Source organism: Cervus elaphus, chromosome 5 (genome assembly GCF_910594005.1).
Source record: "Cervus elaphus chromosome 5, mCerEla1.1, whole genome shotgun sequence".
NCBI lineage: Eukaryota > Metazoa > Chordata > Mammalia > Artiodactyla > Cervidae > Cervus > Cervus elaphus.
In genome coordinates this window covers 27,123,399-27,148,557 of record NC_057819.1, presented here as the reverse complement: position 1 = coordinate 27,148,557, position 25,159 = coordinate 27,123,399, and the positions used below count along the sequence as shown (strand labels likewise).

The 25,159-nt window shown below is 60.2% G+C and overlaps 1 protein-coding gene across 1 annotated transcript; it reads right to left on the bottom strand.

Annotated features, from left to right (window-relative positions):
- Window positions 1–434: 434 nt before the first annotated feature.
- ULK1 (unc-51 like autophagy activating kinase 1) lies at window positions 435–23,441 on the bottom strand. The gene is made up of 28 exons (XM_043902137.1): window positions 23,104–23,441; window positions 22,676–22,768; window positions 22,552–22,593; window positions 14,751–14,783; window positions 14,411–14,447; window positions 13,541–13,714; window positions 13,391–13,464; window positions 12,982–13,083; window positions 11,888–11,946; window positions 11,715–11,797; window positions 11,220–11,270; window positions 10,790–10,878; window positions 9,785–9,938; window positions 9,051–9,111; window positions 8,753–8,842; window positions 8,117–8,242; window positions 7,551–7,699; window positions 7,341–7,427; window positions 6,297–6,565; window positions 5,432–5,625; window positions 5,038–5,147; window positions 4,805–4,948; window positions 4,184–4,374; window positions 3,915–4,087; window positions 3,710–3,828; window positions 3,228–3,385; window positions 2,234–2,369; window positions 435–2,149 (listed from the first exon to the last, which is right to left on the bottom strand). Exons 1-28 carry the CDS (start codon window positions 23,212–23,214, stop codon window positions 2,094–2,096), a joined length of 3,165 nt encoding a protein of 1,054 aa, XP_043758072.1. The 5' UTR covers window positions 23,215–23,441; the 3' UTR covers window positions 435–2,093.
- Window positions 23,442–25,159: the final 1,718 nt, after the last annotated feature.

Genomic DNA, 25,159 nt, shown 5'->3' with positions numbered 1-25,159 from the left:
CCTCTTTGGTAACTTAATGAGTTATTTTTAATCTATTGAAACAATATGTAGTCTAAAAAATGCAAACCTTACCACTCAACAATAGAGAAACCATCCAATTCAAGGATGGGTAAGGAACTTAAAATAGAAAAGATCTAGAAATTGCTGACAAACCCGTGAGAAGACATTTGGAGTCACTAACCATCAGGGTAGTGCAAATCAACTCTCACACCCACACTAACGTGGAGCGGGGGCCCCTCCTGCACCGAGGGTGGGGATGGAAATGCTGTGGCTGCTGTTACGGTCCGGCGGCCAGTGAACCCCCAGAAGACTGAGCTCCTCAGCCTTGACTTGAGCCTGATCCCCAAACTCCAGGTGATGCTGCAGGACATGGGGATGGGGGGACCGAGAAAGGTGACAGAACAAGACAGTGACAAACCATCAGTAACAGCAGCTCAACAAATCCAGACGTTTATTTCCTTAAATTGATATTACACAGTTTAACATAAAGGTGTGTGTGTGTGGGTGGGGGTCACACAAAACGTTTTTTAAGGTAGATCGAGAGGAGAGCTGTGTCATGGAGAACAGGACGGGCTGGCAGCACGCACCCTATGCCCTGGGAGGCTGGCAGCGAACAGAGCTGCGAGTGGCTACTCCCATGGCCCTGGCCTCCCAGTAGCCCTGATTCCAGCTGATCATAAAGCAATAAATACGAACACATTCTGCGTTGGAGGAGAAACTCAAGTCACTGGTGATGAGACAGAAACAGGTCCCAGGGCTGCTTGCTGCTTTTAGGTCCAAGCACAGAGGCAAGATTTCAAGTATCACCAAGAGACAAACACATGAGGGTCTTCGCCTGGGCCTGGGGTGAGACCTCAAAGCTGTGGGTGATGAACTGGGGCCCCCTCTGCATCCTTGTGAACAGGTTTGAGAGGAGTTGGGCAGGGCTGGGCAGATCAGGGAAGGGCACCCTAGGGCCTGGAAGAGGGCTTTTCCGCCAACCCCCGAAATGTGCCCAGGACCTGGGTGTGTGGGGGATGACTTGATGTCAAAACCTACTGCTAGCTGGACTGGGAGGCTTTTGCACAAACACGGTCATCACCTGCCCACCATCTTCAGGCAGGAAGTGAGGGTGAGGGTAGGGCAGACAGCTAAGCGCAGACCACATGCGCCCAGAACCATCAGCCCCCCAGGTCTCGGCATCGCTGCCGAGGCTGTCCCTGATCTGCTCCCACCCTTTCAAAACAAAACATCAACTCGTATGAGTTTTCTTAAAAAAAGAAAAAGAAGTAAAAGTAAGAGCTGCAGAAAATAAGACACGTTTCAGGAGGAAAATGTGAAAGACTGCAACGTCTGTGCTGGATTCTGGAAGCGCAGTGCTTCGTACTGTCCGTCCCTAAAAGAACATTTAAATAAGACGGCTGTCTCCCAAAGAGGGTCCCAGGTGGCGGGCACAGCACACGTGCTCGCGGGGCTGTTTACACACGTACATGTGAATACAGGTGTGCACACACGCCTCGTAGTGCAACAGCCAGGACCGAGTGGCAGCCCTGGGTCCAGTCCGCCTGCATAAAGTGCTGGGTGATTCACAAAGCTGGGTGGTGGTCTCAGGGAAGGGCAGCGGAGGGAGCCAGGAAGATACACCTTTTCCCGGGTGGATCCACTGGGCAGGCCTGGCGGCTTTGGCTTGAGTGGGCATCATGGTCTCAGGGTCTCCTGTTTTCAGCATGACGGCCCTGGGGTCTGGGTGGGGTCGGGGGATGCCCATGCATCCCCACCTGCCATCGAGGCAGCCGAGAGAGAAGTTCCGGTCGCTGGCTGGGCTAGGAGTTCTGCCCGTTAGCCAGGCCAGGGGACTGGCCTGTGCTGAGGTTCTGGGTGGGGCCCTCCACCGCTCTGAAGTCGACGGCCGAGGAGCCCAGGAGATGGAGACATGGCTTGAGGCCTGGCTCTGGCCGCTGGGTGGGGAGCCGAGGTCCTTTTCCCAGCACCAGCGAGCAGTGTCAAGGCCACAGGCTTGTCTCTTTCAGCCTGACCAGCACACTGCTCCCCGTCCCAGGGATCTGCAGAGAAGGTCCAGTCCTTTCAGCAGCACAGGCCAGGCCTCCAAGAGGTCAGGCACAGATGCCGGTCAGCAGGGCCGAGAGTCTCCGCTCAATGCACAGTTTGCCTGCAGTGAGGGAGGGAAAGAGGGTACCCAGTGAGCGGGTGCCCGGCTGCCCCCTCCCGCTCCCCCGGGCCCAGCAGCACTGACACTTCGCGATGTTCTCCACGTCCGCCTGGTCCGTGAGAATCTGCTGCAGCCCCTCCATGAGCAGCAGGGCCTTGTGGTAGCGCTGGACACAGTCCTCCCGGCGGTGGAACATCTCGTCCAGGGCAGCTGACTGCACCTGCCAGGCGAGGGTGGAGGCTGGGTCTGGCTGCCCCCCAACAGGGAGGAGGACCCGGGGCTGCCTGCTTGCAGGCTGGAGGGCATAAGAGACGGGGCAGGGTGGTGCAGGTGCTGTCCAAGTCACGTGAGGCTGAAACAGATGCTTGCTCACCTCGGGCAGTCGGGGTTGCAGGTCAGACCCCAAGGGTGGCTAGCTCTGCCCCCAGGTCAGCACTGCAACCTGGGAGAGGGCTCCCTTGGACCTGATCCCACTCACTATTTTGGACCTGGTCCCAGTCATTATTAGTGCTGGCCAGCGATGGCATTACTTAGCAATGGTCACCCCAGGAGTTTGGGGATGAGAAGGCAGACTTTTCCCAAATGTTTATTCAAATATTGCTTTTACTACAAGTGACTTTTTTTCAAAAATCAGAGATTGCCTTAGAAGCCACTCTTTTTGGAAAGCAACAGAGGCAGAGCACTGAGCAGGGCCCCTCCACGCCCCTAGCTGTCTTCACGCTGTGTCTTCTGAGCTGGACTGCCTGCACAGGTTTCTTCTACTGCAGAAGAAACCAACTCACCTGTGAAGAGGCTTGAAAACCAGGTCCCCTGTTTTCTTGGTAAGAAAACTGTTTTAGAGAGGGGTGCGGCCAAAGATACACTTGGACTACGGGGCTACACTGTGGGGCTGAAGCTCAGGTGAGCTCTGGGCTCCCGGCTGGGGCTGGAGGGGCCTGTGTATCACTGGTTGGCAGAGCAGACAGCATGGTGGAGCAATGCCCTCTGCAGTCTGGCAGAGCTGTGGCCATCAACCAGCCCTGCCCACTCTTGGCCCGCTCTCCCAGCTCCTCCCCACGCGGGGTCCCACAGGTCCTACCGTCTGCACTGCATGGCTAAAGATGAGCTTCTCGGCAGTGACGCTCTGGATGCGGTCCAGGAGCCGCTGTTTGTCCAGGAAGAAGCGCTGCAGCCGCAGGCTCAGACTTTGGCAGGACACCACGCTGGTCTTGTACAGCTCATTCAGTTTCCGCACCACTGCAGGAGGGGACCTCGCAGCTCAGGCTGACCTCCAGAGTAGGGAGCAACTCACTCCATCCCCGGGGCAGCTTTCTGACCCCACCTCCCATGCATTCTGCCCCAGCAACACACACAGCACCTTCCCACCCCCAGACACACAGGGTCCTGCTTCAGGGCCTTTGCACCTGGCCTTCTACCATCTCCCTGGCTGTTCGCCCACTTGGATGGGGCCTGCACCAGGTAACCTTAGAAAGGCCTCCCGCATCACTGTATCCTGTCTTCCCCACGAGCTCACAGCCTCCTGCCCCGACCCTGCTGGGAGCCCGAGCCATCTGCACTCACCTTGCTTCACGGTGGACGATAGGCAGAGCTTGCCAGCTCGGATCTGGTCGATGGCGGTCTGCAGGCCCGAGGACAGGAGCTCGGCCACCTTCAGGTAGAGCACCAGCTGCTCTGCAAAACTGGAGGGCGGCCCGGATGTGTCAGGGTGCTGGGAAGCCCACAGCCCAGGCGGCCTCCCCGCTGGGCACCCACTGGGCACACCCACCCCCACTCGCGGCTCAGCAGGCTGATCTGGTCGGCCACCACGCTCTCCTGCAGCTGGTCCTCGGGCCCCACGGCCGCCTCGCTGGCGCTGCCCTTCAGGGCCGCGATCTCCAGGACGTGCTGGACGAAGACGAGCGTGAAGCGCAGGCTGTGCAGGATCTCCGTGTGCTCTTGCTGGGGAGACGGGGCGGCTGAGCGACGGACCTCGACAGCCCCGTGACCAGCCCTGCCCAGAGATCATGCCGGCCTTACCCCGGCCCCCGCCCTCACCTCCATCAAAGTCTCCTCGGGGAGGTCGGGGGCCTCGAAGGTCACAGCCCCCTCCAGGTTGGCGGTGACAGGGTCGGCAAAGCTGCAGCAGTGGGGGGCGGGGACCTCGAGGGTGGCCTCGCTGTAGGCCCCGGGCGCCAGGTGGCGGGCGGAGGAGGAGCCGGCCGAGCTGAGGGAGCTGGAGGAACCCACTGTGGGGAGAGGGCTGGTGAGCAGGGGCTCCCACCACGGCCACCCCTTCCCCATCCATCTTCTGCCACTCTGAGACACCAAGTCTGGTCCCCACCACCTGGCTTCTCTCCCTCCAGGGAGCAGAGCCCACAGTGGCGGCCTCACCACTCCCGGGCCTCCGTCCACTGCAGGTGGGACCCTCGAGTTCAGAGGCTGGGGCTGCAGAGGCCTGTCTGCGTGACCTGTGCCCACCCAGAGGCAGCTCTGAGCCCCAGACCCCTGACCCTACTGGGAGGACCCTCCCAAGGCCTCAGCATGGGGGCGGTGCCCTGGTGCCCAGGGTACCACCCCGGCTCCACGGGTGCCATCAGCCACCGCCCCTCCCGCTTCCTGAAGGAGGGCGTGGGCCACGGACTCACTGCAGCTTCGAGGCCACCAGACAGTCCTCACCTGAGAACATGGTGGTGCGGGGGCCCTGGGGTGGCGTGGTCCCGCTGGGGGGCGAGCCCACTGTGAACACTACGGGGGAAGGGCTGCTGGCGCCCCCAGCGCGAGCTCCTGGGTGCAGGTTCCCTCCGAAGCCAGCAGAGGGCGCTGGGGGAGTAAGAAGAGGCGCTCAGGTTCCTCCCGCCACAGGTCCCCCCACTTCCCAGAGAGCTGCCCACTGGCCCCCTCCGGCGCACCAATCTCCATGGGCTTCTCCTGCAGGCTGTCCGTGCTGCCTGAGTCGGGAGCCTGCGTCCCAAACGCAGCCTTAAGGAGCAGATCCGTGAGGCGGCCGGTGCTGAGGGACCTGCAGGGTGAAGGGTGGTGGAGAGGTGCCGTGAGCCGCCTCGGGGGTACCAGTCTACCCACTTCCCAGGGCTGGCTCCCCACACCCCCCAGGCAGGGCCTGAGGAACCTCACAGCCTGGTCAGCGTGCCCAGCCCTGCCCATCCCAGGCGGTTACTGTCACCCATTGAACAGATGTGCAAACTGAGGCTCAGAGGGGTGGTGGAGGGAGTCAGGTGCAGGCAAACAGCAGGTAGGCCGGGCCTCAACTCCCCAGGCAGTGTTGGGGGAATCCTCAACACTCACCTTCCGAAAGGGCCCTTGGTGTCCTCGGTGGGCCGCAGGCCGGGGCCCAGCTGCTGCCCCTGGAAGGGCCCTGCCTCAGAGAGGTCGGGCAGCGTCCGGTTCCGTGGCGGCGTCATGACCACACCTTGCCGGGCCAGGAGGGTCAGCAGGTTCTGGGAGCTGGGGGTCTTGGTGAACTCAAATGCGGGCACAGTCTAGGAGGGGCAGGGAAGGTGCTGAGAATGACATGCACGGTGACACTAACATCCTGACATGGTCAGCAGTGCTGGCCTGAATCTGCAAGGCCCCATGCCTCCACAAAGCCCCAGCCCTCACTGACCCGGGTCTTCACAGCAAAGAAGTGGGACTTGTGTGTGGCTGACTCCATCCTGTGCTGCAGCAAAGGCACACATGTAGACATGTACCACACCGGGCACACACGTGTACATCTATGCCCTCACAGAGACACCATCAGGTGGCTGCAGGTCCTAGCCCCGTTTCACATACAGAAAAACTGAAGCCAGGGATGAATTAAATCATCTGCCCATGGCAGCAGGTTAGGTTCTCTGGTGCTCTGGACGCTGGACCAGGGTCAGGACACTTCCCATCAAGGGCCAAGAGATGTTTTGCCTTTGGGGGCCAGTCTTCATCGCGGGACTCCGCGTGTAAATGGGGAGATTTATGGAGTCAGCCACCAGTCGGTGCAAAATATCTGGGTGCAGAGGGCAGGCCCAGCTGTGCTGGAGCATGCAGGCCCGACCTCCGGCTTCTGGGGACCCTCATGTCCTGCGGGAATCCCACCAGGGAGAAAGCCCAGTGGCCCAGGCACGTGGGAGAGGTACAGCGTCACTCCCACCCATCCCCTGGAGGTCTGGGGCCCTGTTACCTTGGTGGGGGAGCCCAGGATAGGGGGCAGGGGGTTCCGCTGCAGGAAGTCGGGCAGCTTGGGCGAGCCGCGCAGGGGCCGGCAGGACTGAAGTCCGTGGGAGGGCTGGGGGGGGCTGGCCTGCGGGTGGCCGAACGCCACCCCCAGTGGGTCCGTGGGGGGCTTGGGCAGCTTGGGACGGACGACGTGCAGGTCAGACAGGTTGGGGGCGCTGTGCAGGCGGCAGCCCAGCCCGGTGGTGTGGGGAGAGTGCTCAGGCGCGGAGGAGCCTGGGAGGGGACAGGATGGGCCCAGTCACAGCCGTCCGCGGACGCCAGGACCCGCCCACGCCACCAGCCAATCGTGTATGGAGGTCCCCAGCCTGCTCAGGATCCTCTTTACCCTCAGTCACCCGAGCCTCACTGCACCCATGCTCCACTGTGTACCCTAGGAAACAGGCACAGAGACACTGAGACACCTGCCCAAGATCACACAGCATGACAGGAGTGGGGGCTGAATGTGAACCCCGAAGTCAGCCTCCATAACCTGAAAGCTGGAGCTTGTTAAACAGTCTTATGGAATTTCCTTTCTCTCTTCAACTCATAAGAACTGATGCTTAGGAGGGCTTCCCTGGTGGCTCAATGGTAAAGAATCTACCTGCCAAAGCAGGAGACCTGGGTTTGATCCCCGATCCGGGAAGATCCCACATGCCGTGGAGCAACTAAGCCTGTGCTCCACAATTAATCAGCCTGTGCTCTAGAGCCTAGGAATTGCGATTACTGAGCCTGTGTGCTGCAACAAAAGCCACCACAATGAGAAGCCTGCAAAACTGCTCTCCACAACTAGAGAAAAGCCTGTACAGCACCATAAGACCCAGCATAGCCAAAAATAAAGACATAAAATTATAATTAAATAAATCTTTAAAAAAAAAAAAGATAGTTGTGGACAGGAAGACAACCACTGTTCTAAGCAATGACAGGTCAGCCTGGGGAGGTTAAGCCCAGCTCCTCTGCCCCTCCCCAGCTCCACCCTCAAACCCATCAATCAGACTGGGGCTGCACCCACCTGGACGAGGGGACCTGCCACCCCGCATCTCAGATGCTTGAGGGGAGGGTGCCCCGCTCCAGCCTGGCCGCTCAGGGATGGTTCCGACTTGGGGGAAAGAGAAATTGCCAGGGTCAACATGGGATGGCGAGCAAGACCCACCCCTGCCCCAGGGTGGAGACACCCAGTCCCAGCTCAGAGGCTGGGTCTCCCAACAGTATACAGGCTCACCCTGGGGAGATGGTGTGTATGGCCGGCCCCCGCCCAGGGACAGCTTCCTGGCCAGGGCAGCTCCGTGCTCAGCGTGGGACGGGGGTGATGGGCTGGCCCGTGCAAATCCCAAAGGACTGGTGCTGCCTGACCTGCGGATGGCGGAGGACCTGGGGACAAGCAGGTATAAGGTGTGAGGTCCCCAGCCACGCTCGGCAAGGGCCACGAGCATGCCACGTGTCTGTCCCACTCCATTCAAATAATGAGCCTCGCCAGGAGCCAAAACCAGCTGGGGGTCCCCAGTCCCTGCCAGGGTGACTGCCAACTCAGAGGGGCTTCTGGGAATTAATTTTAAAACGTACCCCCTCCCTACTCTCTTTTGGAACTTAACACAAATCACCATCAGTTTTACAAACACAAGCAGCCACCATACAGCTCAAGAGCCAGAACGTCCACGAAGCAGGTGGCGGCACTGACAGTTACACAGTGCGCAGCCTGCACGACCGCGCTCGAGAGATGGCCCTGCACCACCCGAGTGGGGCTCCTGCCACAGACGAGCCTGGCCGGCGGGGGGCCCCGGCACTCACCGCGCTGTCTGGTACTGGGTGGGTGACTGCAGGTTCTGCTCTATGCGCTGGTAGTTCTGTATCTGCGTGGGGACTGGGATGGGGACAGAGGCCCCACACCTGCTGCTGCAGAACGTGCCGGTCCGGCTGTGGTGGGCGGAGGGAGTCAGGGTCACTGCAGGCCAGGCACTGGGCTGAACCCCAGGCCCAATATCCCGGGGCAGAGGCCACTCCAGCCACCTGCTTCCCTGTCTCTGCACACGGCCACTACTGCTTCCAATGGGGGACTATCTGTTGGCACTCCCTCCCTGCTCCTCTGCACTCAGGTGGCTTCTGGTTGGGACCAGCCAGTAGGAAAGGGACAGAGGACAGTGAGTGAGCTGCTCCTGTGGGTTCTGGGCACCCCTGCCCCCCCTGGCCCTACAAGCTCAGGGAGCGGGGCTGATGACGCTGGTCTCTGGCAGTTTCTACAGCCCCCGTGGGCCCCAGCCCCCACCTTGCATCCTTCCCACCACAAAACCTCCCTTCCGCTGGACCACCCATGAGGGGCCTGGCAGCCTGCCCAGCCTCTGGACATGACTGCTTCCTGCACGGCCCGGCTTGGCGCTGGCGTGCCGTGACGCCAAGGGGAGCCCAGGTGGCCCCTGCCCCACTCACCCTGAGGGGCTAAGGGAGCTGCCGCAGGGCGGCGAAGGAGACGGGGTCCGGCCACGGCTGTCCAGGCCTGTGGAGGCTGCCAGCGAGCTCCTGGGGACAGAGCAACAGGCAGTCCCCACACTCAGGACAAACGGGCACACAGGCTCTGGCGTCACCCTCGGGACTCCATCCTGCACTGGGCACAGCGGACCTGGCCCTGCCCACACTCTGACCCGGAGGGACGGAAGAGAACCTGAGAGCAGGCACTGCCCTCCCCCCAAAAACAGGGTCAAGGGGCACGGGCCGGGGGGATGCTTACCCACTGCACATCAGGCTGTCCGGTGGCGGCTTGGCACCTGCTGCCTCAGCCACCAGGTCACCTGTGGACAGATGGGTCAGGCTGGACCCGCACCTCCTCCTGGGGTGGTGGGGGCCACGCGGGGCCCAGCACTCTCCTGTCCCTGCTCTGGCACTCACACTGCCGCCTCCCTTTGCCTGTCTGGACTCAGGAGACCCTGGTACCTCCCCTACCCACCAGCCTTGAGCCAACCTCAGGCCAGGTGTCCGCACCTCCCAATCTGGGTCTGACTCCTCCTCCCGGATCTTCAGGTTCCCACCTTCCCTCCTGCTGCCCGCCTTGCGCTGCCCTCGGCTGGGTACCGGGCCCCTCCTCTGCATCAGAGCCAAGCTGACAGGCTCAGGGTGGCCCGCTGGACACCAGGGCTGGCTTCCACCCAGCCCCATCTCAGTAGTCTTGGTGGCCAGGGCCAGTGAGAGACGTGCCAGCATCTAGGGTCTGGAGAGGAACCGAGGACCCCAGGACAGGGCTTTGGAAGGGTTGCGGGGCAGAGGCTACAACTCAGATACAGATGGGTAGGTGCTCTGGATGCTCTGGACACTTCGGGGCGCAGGGCCTGTGCGTGGCCAAAGGCAGGACTCAGCTCTGACTCGATGACCAAGCTCATCTGGGGTGGGAGCTTCCGAGTCCCTTCTTAGGGGTGTGTCTGGCACGTCTGGAATGAGCCCCTGCCCACCCCGTGGGGGGCCCCTCACCTGGAAACTGGGCCGGGACCATGACAAAGTCGTCGGTGTCGCAGGATGAGTCCTTGCTGCTGCCGCCTGAGTCCCGGGAGCCCTGCAGGAAGCCGGCGGCCTCGGCTGGGGAGGTCAGAGTCTTCTGGAGCTCCTGTTGCATCTCCCCCAAGGACTGGGGGTCAGAGGGGAGCCCGCTGAGACTCAGGCCCAGGGCCTGGGGGAAGCGGGGCTGCTGGGGACGAGGCCAGGGCTCTACGTGATCTTCTCCCCACTGGGTCACACCTGGCCTGCGACTTCCTCACAAGGACAGTCATCTCATGGAGCTACCTGCACCCCCAGGGTGAGGAGGCGCTTCACTCCCACAAGCTCCAGAGAGACCCCCTTTCAGGCGACCCTCCACTGCTCCCTCCGTCCTGTGAAGGGTCGTACAGCCTGGCGCACTGGGGACGTGTACAGGGGCAAGGCTGCCTGTGCGCTAGCCCTGCGCCACGCTCAGCAGACGGGGCATCAGAGAGGTGTTCTCTCCGCCACCAGTCCAGCCTTGGTCCCTGCCTAGCAGGACGGACGGATGGACAGGTGGAGGTTCAAGTCCCAGTGCCCCCAACCCTGCGCACAACCTCGGCAGACCTCTCCCCAGCCCTGTGCTGGGAACGTGGGCTGTAGGAATTGGGTCCCAGAACACGGGGACCCCTGCACACAATCCTGCCCGGGGCCCCTGTCCGTGTCCACCCATGCACAATAAGGTCCAGAGTTGATGCAGCCCTGAACCCGCTGATGGCCATCAGGTCAGCCTCCGCGACATGAGTGGGGAGGAGGCCCTGAAAGGGGACTTCACCCACTTCTATCCACTCCACATCCACAAGCAGAATGTGTAAGTCTGGTGTTATCTGACCAGACAGCACTGCAGAAATAAATGTGGGGGTTGGGGTAGGACAGAAGCCCCGACAGGGTTCCTGCAGCCATCTATATGCCCCAAAGCCGAGGGGAGAGGAGCCCGTAGCCCCAGCCCCACGCGTGACTCACCGGCGGGGAGGCCAGGTGTGAGGTGGAGCTGCTGCTGGAGCTGCTGCCAGACCCGGAGCTCGGGTACGAGGGCACGGGCACGGGCGGGGCTGGGGGAGGGTGTGGGCCAGCGCACGTCAGCACAGGATGCTCCCCGGGCCCTGCACACTCCCACCCCGCCCACGACAACCCCATGCCGAGGACAGAAGCTGGCCAGGGCCCCACCCCATCCCCAGAGAAAGCCAGGCAGAGGACCTGTGCGAGGCCCCTGCCCCCACCTCCCCAATCCCGCTGCACCAAGTCAGCTGCGCTCGAGCCCCAGGGGCCCCTGGGGCCTACAAGCTGGAGCAGTACCGGGGAGCTGGTACCCCCCAACCTCCTGGGGTGGGGCTGGAAGAAGCCCATGGGGAGAAGGGAGGCACGGGCGTCCTAGGACCCTCAGGGAACTCACACTTCTTCACAGCAGCACTGGCATCAAGAAAGGGGTGATGGAAAAACTCATCTGCAGGAGAAAGGTTGGGCCAGGGCTCAGGAGGGTCCGACACCAGGGCTCCCAGGGTGAAGGCTGGGCCCCCACCATCCCTTCCCGTGGGCCTGAGCTCCAGCAGGCTCTGGCCCCTGTCCTGGCTGCCTCACGCCAGGCGCAGAGGGAGACAGAGCCCCAGCTGGCAGCTCTTGAACACATCTGGCACCCCCAGTATGGCCCAGGCCCGGCTCCACCCACCCTTCCGACAGTTCCCAGCAACGCTGCCTGTTGCACAAGTGGGGGTTTTTCTATCTGCGCAGCTGGGAAAGGAGCTGTGGGAACGGGGAAACCCACTCACTTGTGGTCACAGGGGCCCTGGAAGCTGGGGCTGCAGGATGAGGGGTGCAGGGCCAAGAGCTAGAAGGGCCCGTCCCCCAGGCCTGTCAGAAGGAGTAGAGGGGACGGGCGGCTGGCACTCACCGAAGTCCATGCGGTCTTTGTGGTTGCGCTGAAGCAGAGCCAGGAGCAGCTGTCTCAGTGGGGCCGAGGTCTCCCGGGGGATGCTGGGGGCACAGAACACAGCGTTGACAGGGCAGTCTGGTCGAGGCAGAGAGGAAGCAGGCGGGGGTCTGCCACCGGGGGGGAGCACTCACGTAGGGACCAGCGTCTTATTCTTCTCGTAGAAGAGGCGGAGGTCCTGGGGACTGCTGGCCTGGAAAGCGGGGACAGGGGGTGAGGTGTGAGTGCCCGCTCCACATGGCCACTGCCCACTCTGAGCCTCTGACCCTGAAAAGGTCCGTGGTCCAGCACTGCTAGCCTGTCTGTCTGAACACTGAGGGCCCTCACATGCATCCAAGGAAGGGGCACCCCTTCTCCCCACTCAGTCTGTGGAATTGCGGGGACCCGCGCAAAGGCAGAGGCCAGGAGCACCCAGAGAAGGTTGCTGGGCCCACCTGCTGGAGATGACTTCTGGGTAACTGCTGTAACTGGTTGTTTGCTTCTTGAAATTGAAAAGTAGCCCATGCGCCAGCTCCAGAAGAGGGCCCCAGAGTAAGTTCGCTCCCCAAGAGGGCCCTGCCTCCCTTGATAACACATGGCTGGCACATGCGTGTTCATTAATCATTCACTGAGCCCTGCGATGTGCCAGGCACTGTTCCAGGCACGAGGGTACAACATTCCCAAGGCCGGCATGCCAGCCAGGGACAGCCCTGTGCTTGCCCACACGGGGAAAACAGTAGGCGGGGGGAGGGAGGGGGGGTGGAGGCTAGCCTAGGTCACTGGGCACAGAGGCTCTGGGGCAAGCTGGTGGCAAAGGAGAGCTGCCAGGTCAGGCCGTGGGGTCACTGCAGGATGCGTGTCCCTGTGGGGTGGGCTCAGATGCATGCGCCTCTGGGGTCCAGCACAGGACAGGCCACTGCCTTCCAAATGTAGGGTACACCCCAGAGCTTGGGGTCCTGGTATCAACATCCTGGCTCACTCCGGCACTGGAATGGGTGGGAGGGAGGCCATGACACTTGGTTCAAACATACACATGGACACACACAGGAGTGCCCCAGAGCCAGTGGAGACTCCAGCCTTGGCTCTAAGCAGGATAGGGCCCTGAAGTGACTGCACAGTGGGAAGCTGGGTGACCACGTCATGCAAGTGGAGGGGAGGCTGCAGGACTGTAACGACCCACGACTATGGCAGGCTTCAGAGATGAGCATGCCCACACCTGCACCAGAGCCCTCTGCCCTGGGCCCCTCACCTGGAACGGCGCCTTCCCCGTCAGGCACTGGTACACGATGGTGCCGATGCTCCACAGGTCTGCCTTCCCGTCATAGTGCTGGGACATGATGACCTCTGGGGCCTCCGGGGTGTACAAGTTTGTGTGGTGAGCACGGACACTGAACTGTGCTGACCAAAGTCTGCCTCTAGCCAGGCGTCAGCCAATCAGAACACATACCAGCCAGGTGCCACCCAGTCAGAACAGACACCAGCCAAGTGTCAAACGCCAGACATGGCGGGGAACAAATGGTACATCCATGTCGCCTGCCACCCAAGGTGAGACCACAGGATGGGGCTCAGCTCTGGACATGGGAGGGAACCCCACTCCCGTGTGGATGGAGGCCCCCTTTGACAGGACAAGGCAGCAGGGGCTGGGGGTATCCACCTACCATGTACATGGGGGAGCCACAAAGTGTGGCTGCCATCATGTTGCTCTGCAGGTACCGGGCGAAACCGAAGTCGGCTGCAGGCAAAGAGAGATGTGTGAGGAGCGTGGCTGAGGCCCCTGGGCCCCCTGGGCCCCAGCCACCCCGCCTCACCAATCTTGACCCGGATGTTGTTGGGGTTGGCACGGCGCCCGCCAGGGTTGGACAGCAGGATGTTCTGGGGCTTCAGGTCCCGGTGGATGATGCCCTTGCTGTGGAGGAGCCGCATGGCGCCCGCAATCTGCTGCAGGAAGAGCCGGATGGTGTCCTCGCTTAGTGTTCGCATGGCTGCAGGGAGACAGGGTTCAGGTGGATGCGGCTCACTCGGGCACCCAGAGTGAGGGGCCTCCTCCAGCTCCCCTGCAGTCTCTGAACCCATCCTTCACACCACCTGACCCTGAGCTGCTCCGGGGTCCCCTCCCCACCTGCCAGCTCCATGGTGTTGCCCAGCGCACCCTGCCCCTTCTCAGGTTAGGACCACTTCTCAGCAGCTTCCTCCACCTACTGCTCAAGGTAAACACCATGGCCAGCGGCTTCTTGACAAGCCCCAGGTCCAGCTTCAACCAGTGAAGGGCTGATCCAACAGGTGAGAGTAGCTCCCCACTTTTGCCAGGACCCTGGGGAGGCCGGCCCCCTGTGTATAGCCAGGGATCTCTGGAGTCCAGAGCGCTCAGGACAGGCCTGAATCCTGCGGAGTCGCCAACCAGTGGCCATAGGGACACCCCGCAGGGCACCACATCCCAGCAGACTGAATGGAGCCCAGCTCAAGAGTGACCCTTCCAGACCAAGTCCGCCCTGCAAGGCCATCCCTCATGGTTTTGACACAGCATGTAACCCAAACAGGGCTTCAGTCCCCATTCCATCCTTCCCAGCAGGCGCCGCCACCATTAGGCCTAAGAGAGCTCGTTCACATCAGGCCACCTCTCACACTGGGTCAGGGTGAGCCCGAACGTGCAGCCCATCCAGCCATGGGTGTCCACTCACTGTGCAGGTAGTCGGCCAGATCCCCGCCGTTACAGTACTGCAAAAGACCAGCCGCATGTCTTCGTCAGCTGCCGGGGAGACCCCGCAGCCCAGCCCAGGTCTCCCCATCACCCAACCCCAGGACACCTGCTCCCTTGGCACTTGGGGCAGACGTGCCTTGCAACTCTCAAGGAGGTCAACAGGGACGCTCACCACCCCTTCAGCCCCTGCTGTGGCCGCTGGGCTGCTGGCTTGATAAGCCCACAGACATGAGGACAACTTCTAACCCCCTGATGACAAGGGGCCTGCGAACCAGGAGGGCCCAGTCTCCCAGTCCTCACAGCTGGCCGCCAGGACTCACCTCCATGACCAGGTAGACGGAATTGGCCATTTCCTGCAGGACACAGAAGAGGCAGTGAGAGGTGGCGGGGAGCATGCCCAGTCCCCCAGTCTGGCAACCATCTGGGAAGCCTGGCTTAGCCCCAATGCGACCTGGGCGCCCGGCCTCTGCAGCTGCCCTCAACACACCGCCTGGCCTCAGGCAGTGGCTCCAGGGGTCACGCCAGGGCTCAGCCAGTTGGTTAGTGACCAGGACATAAGGACATCTGAGGGCCAAGTGAGCTTGAGTGACAGGAGGAGGAGCCATTCACATCACTCTGTTTGTCTAGGCTGGGAAAGGGGCTGAGGTCCCAGGAGAGATGTCAGGGCTGGAGTGACAACCCCACCTTCCAGGGAGGGCTCCCAGCAACCCCAGAACTCCAACAGGGTCAGGGTCAGCTCCAGCCCTGAGGTCCTGACCAGACTTCCCGTCCTATTGAGTGGAGAGTTGTGGCCGAGTAGACCCACCTGGTGGGGGATTCAGGCCTGCAAAAACGACACAACTGGGGTACGAGGGCCTTGTCTCTTGGGCCAAGGCAACCTCTCCTGCCTTCAGACTCAAAGATGCCAAAAGGATTACAGGTCAATGCTGCCAGCCCACTGCTGGCCAGGAGCACCAGGCCAGCTTCCAGCTCAGCCCTTGGCCACCCATGGCCTCGAAGAGACACTAGCATCCTTGGCTTGGTCCACAGCTGCAGGACTGAGGGGCCCGTTGCCTGGGCTAGTGCGGAACCCCCACCAGTATTCCTACGGGAGGTGCCCTTGAGATCCCAGGTCACTGATGAGGAAACAGGCTGCAGAAGCCAAGTCAACCAGGCAGGTGTGAACCTAACCTCTCTGCTCTCCTGCAGACCATCCCCTCCAATCTTCTCCAGGTGGGGTTTTCCCTAACTGTGGGGATTCTGCCAGTCAGGACAAGGTCCCCAAGCCCCTTCAGCACCAGTACATTGCAGGGTCTTAGAAACCAGGAAGAGCCCCGCCCCCGTACCCGCCACCCCCCCAAATCACCAAGTCCTCATTCCCTCCCAGCACGTTACTCCCAGAAACTCCAACTTCTAACCCACCCCCACGCAAGGGGGCAAGTGTGTGAGTTGGCCCTGTAGCTCTCAAGGCAAGGCTCTCCCAAGGGGGAGGTGGCTGCAGGAGGGACATTTCTCAGTGATCTCTGGGGGAGGGCACACAAGGCCCAGATAGACTTGACCCCTCAGCAGCGGGCCACCGCCTTCCACCCCTACTCAGGTCCCAGACATGTCCCCATTCCATCCAGCAGGACGGAGGACCCTGACTCAGTCACCCTGCCCCCAGGAGGTTGATTCCGGGCTCAGATCCACACCAATAGGGACATAAAGCCACGAGCGACACCCCCTGTGTAACTGTCAGTGCCTTGTAATAAGACAACCCCTCCACTCCGCCTCCACTGCTCTACCAACAGAGGGTCTGTGGGTCTGGGGTGGAGATACCCCAGGGAGCAGGGATGAGGTCAACACAGAAACCTCTTGGTGCTGGCTGGGGCCCAGATCAAGCCCATTTCCACACGTCCCCACCCCACCTCCCCAGGCTGGTTACTCTCTGCGTCCCACCAGGCATGCAAGAAGCCTCCAAAGTGCCCAGCTGGGGCTCCTCCAGGAGGGGGGCAGGCTCTGTCCACAGAAGTCCACAGGGGCCCTGCCCCTCCCCCCAGGAGTGAGAGCGTGGGAGCTGCCTACAGGCCCCGCCCTCCCAGGCCAGCTGTGGGCAGAGATAACTCAGGGTAGGGGCGGGAGGGAGTCCCAAGAGGTCACACGGGGACTGGTTGGGGGGGCCCAGGCCAGGGGGGAAGGCACACAGGGAGACAGGGGACAGAAAGAGGGAGATCACGACAGAGGAAGGCACATGGAGGCTCAGGAGCAGAGCTGGAGGCTCCCAGCAGAGGACCCAGCAGAGGGCGGAGGGAGGTGCCAAAGATAAGGACCCAGAAATAACCCCGGAGATCGGAACACCCACTCCCCGTGACACCCAGGCCACCTGCTCCCTCACCTGCTGTCACCCTGACCACGGCCACCTCTGCGGACGTGCTGAGCAGGCTCCCAAACTCACTCACCAGGGAGCACCCTTGTCTCCAGTGGCCCAGAGGCTCGGCCCCTCACCTGGGCCGTGCAGCCAAAGGGGCAGCAGAGTGGGTACTCAGGGTCCCTGCTCCCCAGAAAAGCCCCCAACTCACCCACCAAGCCAGGGACTGATTGACAAGGACAGGAGACAGATGCAGCATCCATGCCCACGGGGTGTCTGTCCCCAGAGAGTCACCCAGGCCTGGCAGGAACGATGCCACCACCATGCCTGCTTGGGGATGAGGCTGGGAGATGCACTCCACACTGCCCGTCATCCCCCAAATCTGGTGCACCCACACCTCATGATCACCTCCTCACCAGGATGTCCCTGTGGCCTCAGTGACAACATGCTTTTGCACCCAGGAATCCACGGGACCCCCATTCCCACCATACCTACTCCAGCCAGGGAGCTTCCAAATGCAAGCCAGACGCACTCCCTCCCGAGGTGCCAGCCCACAGGGCCCGTTGCCCTGCGGCTCCTAGGCCTGGGGCCCGCCCCATACCCCACAGGTCCTACTGGGCATAGAGGGTCAAGGCTGGGGGGCGGAGGAGTCACACCCACCAAACCTCACCACGTGGGATTCAAGCCTAGCGTCAGAGGGCCCCTTAGGCCAGGGCCTGTCTCCCTGCCAGTGGCATCAGCTTGTAAGGCACTAAACCAGCTGGCTGGCACAAGCCTCGGCCATTCCCTGAGGAGGTCAGGAAATGTGCCCAAGGTCCTGCCACCCCTCATGCCAACCCCAGGCCAGGTCCAACGACAAAGAGCCCCAACGACAGGGCTTGCAGGGCCCCCAGTGGAACACTTTTCCAAGGAGGCTGCGTGCCCAGGCCCTCCTGCCACCTGGGGCCTCGCCGGGTGACCCCCACCACCCACCCATCCCTGAAGAATATGACTCTCTGGGCCCCTTGGGGGAAGAGAGGTTAGCGCGGCCTCAAGGGCACAGCTGGTCAGCCCCTGGCAGGCTGCTGCCCACTCAGAGCCTGAAAAGGTTCTGCCTCGGCCTGCCTCCTCATAAGCTAAATTTGGTCTTCACAAACTCCCCCAGGGAGTGGGGACCAAGTGGGCTCCAGAGGGCAGGCCTCCTCCTTAGAGGTCAGTCCAGACTCAGTCTAGACTCCTGACTGCCTCCTGGGGCTGCAGTGATCGCCGGAGCGAGAGAAGGTAGGCAGATGAGCGTGACCAGCCATATTCTTGTCCTCAGGGGTCCGTTACGTCATTAACACAAGAATACCCACACGACTGAGGCGCTGGCCCCCCAGACCCCCGGGTCCTGCAGGGAGCACACCAGGGCCCCCACCTCTATCACGCCAGTCACCCCCAGCGCAACCTGAGGACTGGGCAGGTCCCAGTGATGTCCTCCTATTTGAGGGCAGATAGAGATCCTGCAATTCTGCTTCTCACACAACTGGTGAGGGAGGGGAAGTGCTGGGTACCGGAGTCCTGACCACCCCACCATGCGGCCCCCAAGGCAGGGGGCGGTGAGCCCCGACCTGTGCGCCTGAGGTGAATGGGCAAGGCCTCCAAGGCAGGATGACACAAACCCTCTCAGTCTCTCAGCGGTGTGCCCACAGGCCCTGGGGATGGGGTTGGCCTGGGTGTCAGGGCCAGGTGTCCTGGGCAGCCTGGCACGGGCGCCCAGGCACGTAGGAGGCTGCCCCGCCACAGGGTGCTAAGGTGCTTTGCTTAATAGGATCCGAGCTCCCAGGCTGGGCCGAGCCCACTCTGTCTGGTGATCCTGGGCTGGGCCTGGTGGGCAGGTGGGTGGGCGGGCACTGACCTAGTTACCTCCTGGGGAGTGGGCTGTCTTGGCTTCCAACAAGGTGGCAAAAGCCACAGCCAGCACCAGAACCCAGCCGCCCACGGGAGCAAGGCTGCTCCCTGCCCCCAGGCTGGGCTCTCCTGGACAGCGCCCAGACAGGAAGGGATGCCCGGCCCCACCCTGAGGAGGAAGGCCCACCCTCCGTCCTCAGGGAGCCTCCTTCAGCTTCCATTGTGTGCCTGCGGCTCCTGGGAGGGGGGAAGGGGAGGCCGGCTGCTCTCTCCAGCCCCCTTCTTCCCGCATGCCGGGCCTGCCCCGGGTTCGGGAAAAGCAGGGACACTTCCAGAACGGAAAACACGGAATTTACACGGTTCTCCCTGGGACGGCCAAGTCCACCCACTACTGAGCCGGGGCTCTGAAAAAAGCAAGGCCAAGGGCTGGCACTGTCCTCAAAGTTCCAACAGGGAGGCAGACCACCTCCCCTCCCCCCCCACCCCCGACGAGGTGTCCACCAGCCCAAAGTCACAAGAGGCTGGCTCTGTCGGCCAGGCTGGCAAGAGTGAGTCATCCAGCTGTGGGAACCAGCCAGACGGCGTGCCGGCCTCAGGAAGGCCCTCCTCCCAGGGCACGCTGGGCAGAGCTGGTCCCCAGATTCTGGGGATGGTTGCTCTTTCCAGAAAGAGCACATCTGGACACCACACAGCAGGCTAGGGTAAGACTGAGGGCCCAACCTCTACCCCTCAAGGAAAGGCCAGGGCTCCAGGTGCCTCCCCACAAGTCTGCAGGCCTCAGGACAGAGCACCACCCCCATCCCCCACCCTACCCCCCACCCCAGCCAGGTGCCTACCTAACACCCACCCACATCAGCCTGGCCTGACAACAGTCACTATTCCATATGGCCCCAAAACAAAAACCACCTCAACAGACGAGAGGCAACCTGAGGGGGAATATTTGTAAACTATCACAGAAGGGCTTTCCTTAATATATAAAGAGTTCCTACAAATCAATGATATTTATATAGCTCTTATTAAGTATCAAGTACAGGTCTAAACAGGCTTCCCAGGTAGTACTGGTGGTAAAGAACCCGCCTGCCAGCATAGGAGACACAAGAGACTCGGGTTCGATCCCTGGGTTGCTAAGATCGCAAGGAGGAGGGCATGACAACCCACTCCAGTATTCTTGCCTGGAGAATCCCATGACAGAGAAGCCTGGCAGCCTACAGTCCACAGGGTTGCAAAGAGTCGGACACAACTGGAAGTGACTTAGCATGAACAGGTCTAAGCACTTGATATATATACAGACTCAAGCTGTCATCACAACCACCCTACAACACAGGTGTACTGTTAAAATCTCTAATTTTCTGGGAAACAGAGGCACCAGGAGGCTGAGTGATTTGCCCAAGGTCACACAGGTAAGTAAATGGGGGAGCTGGGCCCAGAAAGGCAGTATGGCACAGGGTCCATGCCATCCACCACCATGCTGTCCAGCTTTGGGAATCACAAGACCTACTGGAATACATCCCTGGGCAGGAGACATTCCTAGTGTTCATGCGCACAAGGAGAGATGCTGAGCCTCACTCAAAAGTGAGAAACAAAACCATACGAGATGCCATCTTCCACCACTCAGAGAGGCCAAGATGAAACTCTGATAACAGATCTCCTGGCAAGGATGTGGGGAGACAGGCCCTCTCACAGGCAGCACTGCTATTTCCACAGTCCATCCTCAATGGACCACAATCTGGCAACTATTCCCAACTAAAATACGCATCCTCTTACTTCTAGGAATCCACCCTGCACATACACATGGCAAAGGTGAATCAAGGAGAGTCACCACCACACTGCTGACATGTCAGAATCCCAGAATAACCCCATGTTCCATCAGCGGCGGATTGGTGAGGTCAACTGTGGAATATGGGCCCATGAACGCCCCACGGCTGCAAATAACACCTACAGTCACAATCATTAACAACACTAAGACACACAGGGCTTACTAGCACACCAGTTTCAACCAAACAACTCCAGACTCTGTTTTACAGAGAAAGAGATGGAGGCACAGAGAAATTAAGATACTTGTCCAAGGGCACACAGCTAGTTTAAGTGGCAGAACCAGGACTGGAACTAGGTCACCTAGCTTCAGAGCCTGGGCTCTGAAATCTTGCAGAAGAAATGGGGGATAATTTTCCTGGGAGGAGAGGGGGTGTCATTTCTCACCTTGGGACTGAGACAGTTAATATGGAGTGACACAGACTTTCTCCAAGACTTAAGCAAAAATACCATAGTAGAACAGTGGATGGTGTGGCAGCAAAAAGGTGCGTGAGGATGTGTCTTAACCCCAGTGATGTGTCTCCCACTCTGGGGGAGATGGGGCTCATTGGGACAGGGGTGGTAGAGTCACCTTTTTCCACACCCCCTTCGTACTGCTTCTTCATTTTTGTTTTTTAAGTCAAAACATTAATTGTTTTTTAAAGCCATGATTTCCCAGGTCCCATGGGTGTCTCAATGGAGAAGGTAACGACAACCCACTTCAGTATTCTTGCCTGGGAAATCCCAAGGACATAGGAACCTGGCGGGCTACAGTCCATATGATCACAAGAGTCGGATATGACTTAGCAACTAAACAAAGCATGTCTCAGACTGGTGTCTCAGGACTTGGGAAGCCACCTTACACTCTGAGGGCTGACAGCACAGAGCCCCAGGTGAGCAGCCTGGAAAGGAGAGGCTGGCTGGCCCCTAAGCACTTCCTCCGCACAGGGGAAGCCACAGCATTGCCAGCCCTGGAGGAAGTAGCACTGCCCACAACCAGGTGTGTGGCCCAGCCAGGATGGGAAGAAGGGAGAGACGCGTGTATGTGTGTGTGTGTGGAGCGGGGGTGGGTAGGGAAGAGTGGGAGAGGAAAAAGAGGAGGAGGAGACAGGAGGCCGCCCTCTTAGCCCCAGGACACAGCTTCCAAGCACTCGCTCTCCTGTCACATTGGACGTGGGCCCTCCCCAAGTCACCTCATGTCATGCCACAGCACCCAAGGCCACAGCCCAGCTCTGAAGAGGGAGGGAGAGGACAGGGCAGGAGGGAGGAGGCCACCAAAACAAAGTCGGGCTGGGAACTTCCCCTCAGCCCGGGGCTGGTCCCGTGGCCTCAGTAAACAGGTTTCAAAACCATTAGTCAGCACTTTGGCCCTCAGATTTGCTGCCTCAGGTTCCTCGGTCCCAAACTGGGTCTCCAGGGTCTCAGACCCGGGCCAAGGCTGGGCCCCGCCGCCAGGCCCACAGGCCAGGGGCACTGGGGGAAGCTGGCCTCGGCTTTCTGGGCCAGCTAGGCCTGGGGTGGCCTCATCAGCTGGGTGCCTGCCTCCCTCCTGCCTCCGGCCTGGGTGGCTGGCCCCAACTGCCAGCAAGAAGGAATCTCCCTTGGCTCCTCCCCTCCCCCAGTCTGACGCAGGGAGACACTGGCCAATGCCAGGCCACTGGAGTAATGTCAACAAACAATCGGGCGGCCCAGACAGGTGGTCCAGGCCGGCAGGATAGCCCTGGGCCTGGGCTGGGGACAGGACTCACCTTCGGGACCACTGGGTCAGACACTTCCGGAGGGCTACACAGTAGCCAGACCTCCCTCGGTGGAAAAGTGCTGGTGCCCGTGGCAGTTCAGGGGCCAGGGAGGGCGGGAGCTCTCCTAACATGCCCAGAGGAAGCTCAGACCCAACAACAGGGCTGAAGGTGGGGTCTCCAAGGTCCCATCAGGCCTCCAACACCCATCCACACATGGGGGTGCCCAGCTCCTTTCTCCAAAACGAGATGCTGGCCCAGAACAATCTACTCCTGACAGGGTCTCCAGCAGTTAGCTGGCCTGGGAACGGGAGTCACCAGGGCCTGAGGCTGCGCTGGGGCCAGCCTGGGGAGGGGCAGACCCCCCCCTCCCACCACAACCACAGCCCCAAGCCTTACCTGAAAGTCGTACAAAGCCACGATGTTTTCATGTTTCAATTCCTAGGACAGAAAGCCAAGTTTCCGGTGAGTGAGGTGGACTCACCCACCACCCTCGCCCCTCCGGCTTCTGGTGTCGGCTCACCTTGAGGATCTTTATTTCCTTCCCTAGGAGAGTCTGAGACTTGGCGAGATTCTTCTTATTAATGCACTTGACCGCGACCTCCAGGTCGTGTTTCTGAAAACCAAGCGTGGGTGTCCCTCAAATGCCGAGAACCTGGCAACCCCTTGAAGGCCTTGCCCAAGCCAGGTAAGCACCTGGTAGGTCCCTGGAGATGACCGGTCAGGAGTCTATGAGAGGGATACGGTCCCCGGGCTGTAGGGTGGAGATGAGGGAACGCCTGGCTATGTACATGTGGGGTCCCCGGCGGGATGAGGGGTCTCTGGGATGTGGAGGTGGGGACGGGGGGTGCCCGGCGGTAGGGATAAGGGGGTCCCTGGAGCTGAAGGTGGGGGGACCGGGGCGCGGGGCCGCCCTCTGCAGGGCTCTGCCCGGGCTCGTCTGACCCTCACCTCGCGGTGGCGCCCCTTGAAGACCACGGCGAAAGCGCCGTGCCCAATCAGGTCCTTGCGCGAGAACTCGAACTTGCCCACGGCCTCCAGGCCGCCGCGGCCGGGCTCCATGGCGCGGGCCGGGCCAGGCAGGCCGGGGCTCAGGCGACGGCACACACCGGGGGCGGTAGGCAGGGGGCGCACCCCATCGGGCAGCCCGGGATGCGGACGCGATTCGACTCCAACCCCGTCCTGACCCGGGATGAGACCCTAGCTTTGGATCCGACTCGGGCTCCGGCGGGCAAACAAAAGAGCCGCTGCCGCCGGGGCCCGGAGCCTGAGACGCCCGCGCAAGCGCATTGAGCGCCGGGTGGGGCGGAGCCTGGGGGCGGGTCTGTCCAGGAAGGGGCGGGGACTGGTGCGTGTCTGGCCTGGGAGGGGCGGGACCTGGCCGGTGGCCGCGCTTAGTAGGTGGTGGAGCCGGTTGTGGGGCGGGGCTATAGTGGGCGGGTCCTATTAGGGGCGGGACCTATCGAATGGTTAGGCGGGGACAGTAACAGGCCCTCCCCTTTGGGAACGGCATGGGAGCTACAAGCTTGGGCATAGGCCAAGATTGGTCCTCCAGCCAGTTCTCCTCCAGCAGCCTTGCGCTACGTCCTTTGTCTGTACACCCGAGCGGTGCACATTTGCCATAGTCGCCATTAATACCTGGGACGTGTTCTGCGTACCCCAGGGCTGGGGATTGGATAGAATAAATTCTTCGAAAAACAACTACTGCATTGCAGGTTAAACATTTAAAATTGTGCTCAATAGTTACAAACTTTTCCCCCAAACTGCACCAAACTGAAGAAATAGCCCAGAAGTCCTAAAGGTTAGGTCAATCCCGGTGCATCTTTTCTACGGAATAATACACAGCAGATTCTTAAAGGCAGAGATGGTCAGATAAAAAGTGCTCCAGGACTTCCCTGGTGGTTCAGTGGTTAAGACTCTACCCTTCCGCTACAGGGGTTTAAATCCCTGCTTGGGGAAGATTCCACATGCCATGGCTCTTGGCCAAAAAAAAAGTGCTCCAAAGTATATAATTCAATGAAAGCAAGATTTCAAACAATGAACTGGTCACTGTCATTTTAGAAAGTCACTGGAGAAGGAGATGTGTATACAATACCTACAAATGTATACATATATTCGTATACATATATAGAGGGCTTTCCAGGTGGGACAATGGGAAAGTATCTGCCTGCCAAAGCAGGAGACGAAAGAGAAGCAAGTTCCATCCCTTGGTCGGGAGATCCCCTGGAAATGGCTACCTGCTCCAATATTTTTGCCTGGAAAACTCCTTGGCCAGAGGAGCCTGATGGGCTATACTCCATGGGGTTGCAAAGAGTCAGACATGAAAGCAACTGAGCACATACAGGTACAGGGTACTTAGTACTATATGTATGTATTAACAGTACATTGTATAATTTATAACAGCTAACTATTGCTTACCATTTGCCAGGCTATTGTCTTTTTATATATTAATACATTTTTCTTTACAGTGATTCCATGAGGTACTTACTATTAAATCCCTGTTTTATAGATGAGAACATTGAAGGCCCAGAGAGGTTAGGTAGTAGGCTCAAAAGTCACATAGCTGACAAGAGTCTGGATTCTCACAGGAGAAACTGTTAACAGCAGTTGCTTTGGGAAGAGTAAGTCCTTTTCACCTTACTCCTTGAGTACTAGTGTGAATTGCTCTTATCACCTTCAAGTATTGCTTTTGGAAATGCAGAATCTTCAACAATCTTTGTTGCCACTCCCAATCTTCAGTAATAGCCCTGGATGGTTGCATCAGCCTGTGGGGATGCAGTTCTGAGGGGCAGGCTCCCAGGCCACTCAGGGAGGAACCCCACTCCAAGCCTCAGGACATGCGGGCTCTCTACCCTGGACTGGGGCCAGAGGCCATCAGAGCGGGACTGGACAATGGGTTATCTTTGTTTTCCAAGGACCAGGTATTGCAGTGCCACGTGGTCAGCCGTAGCCTGCCCTTACCTCCTCATCTGTACCCCTACTTCATTCATTGACTATTTAATGCCAG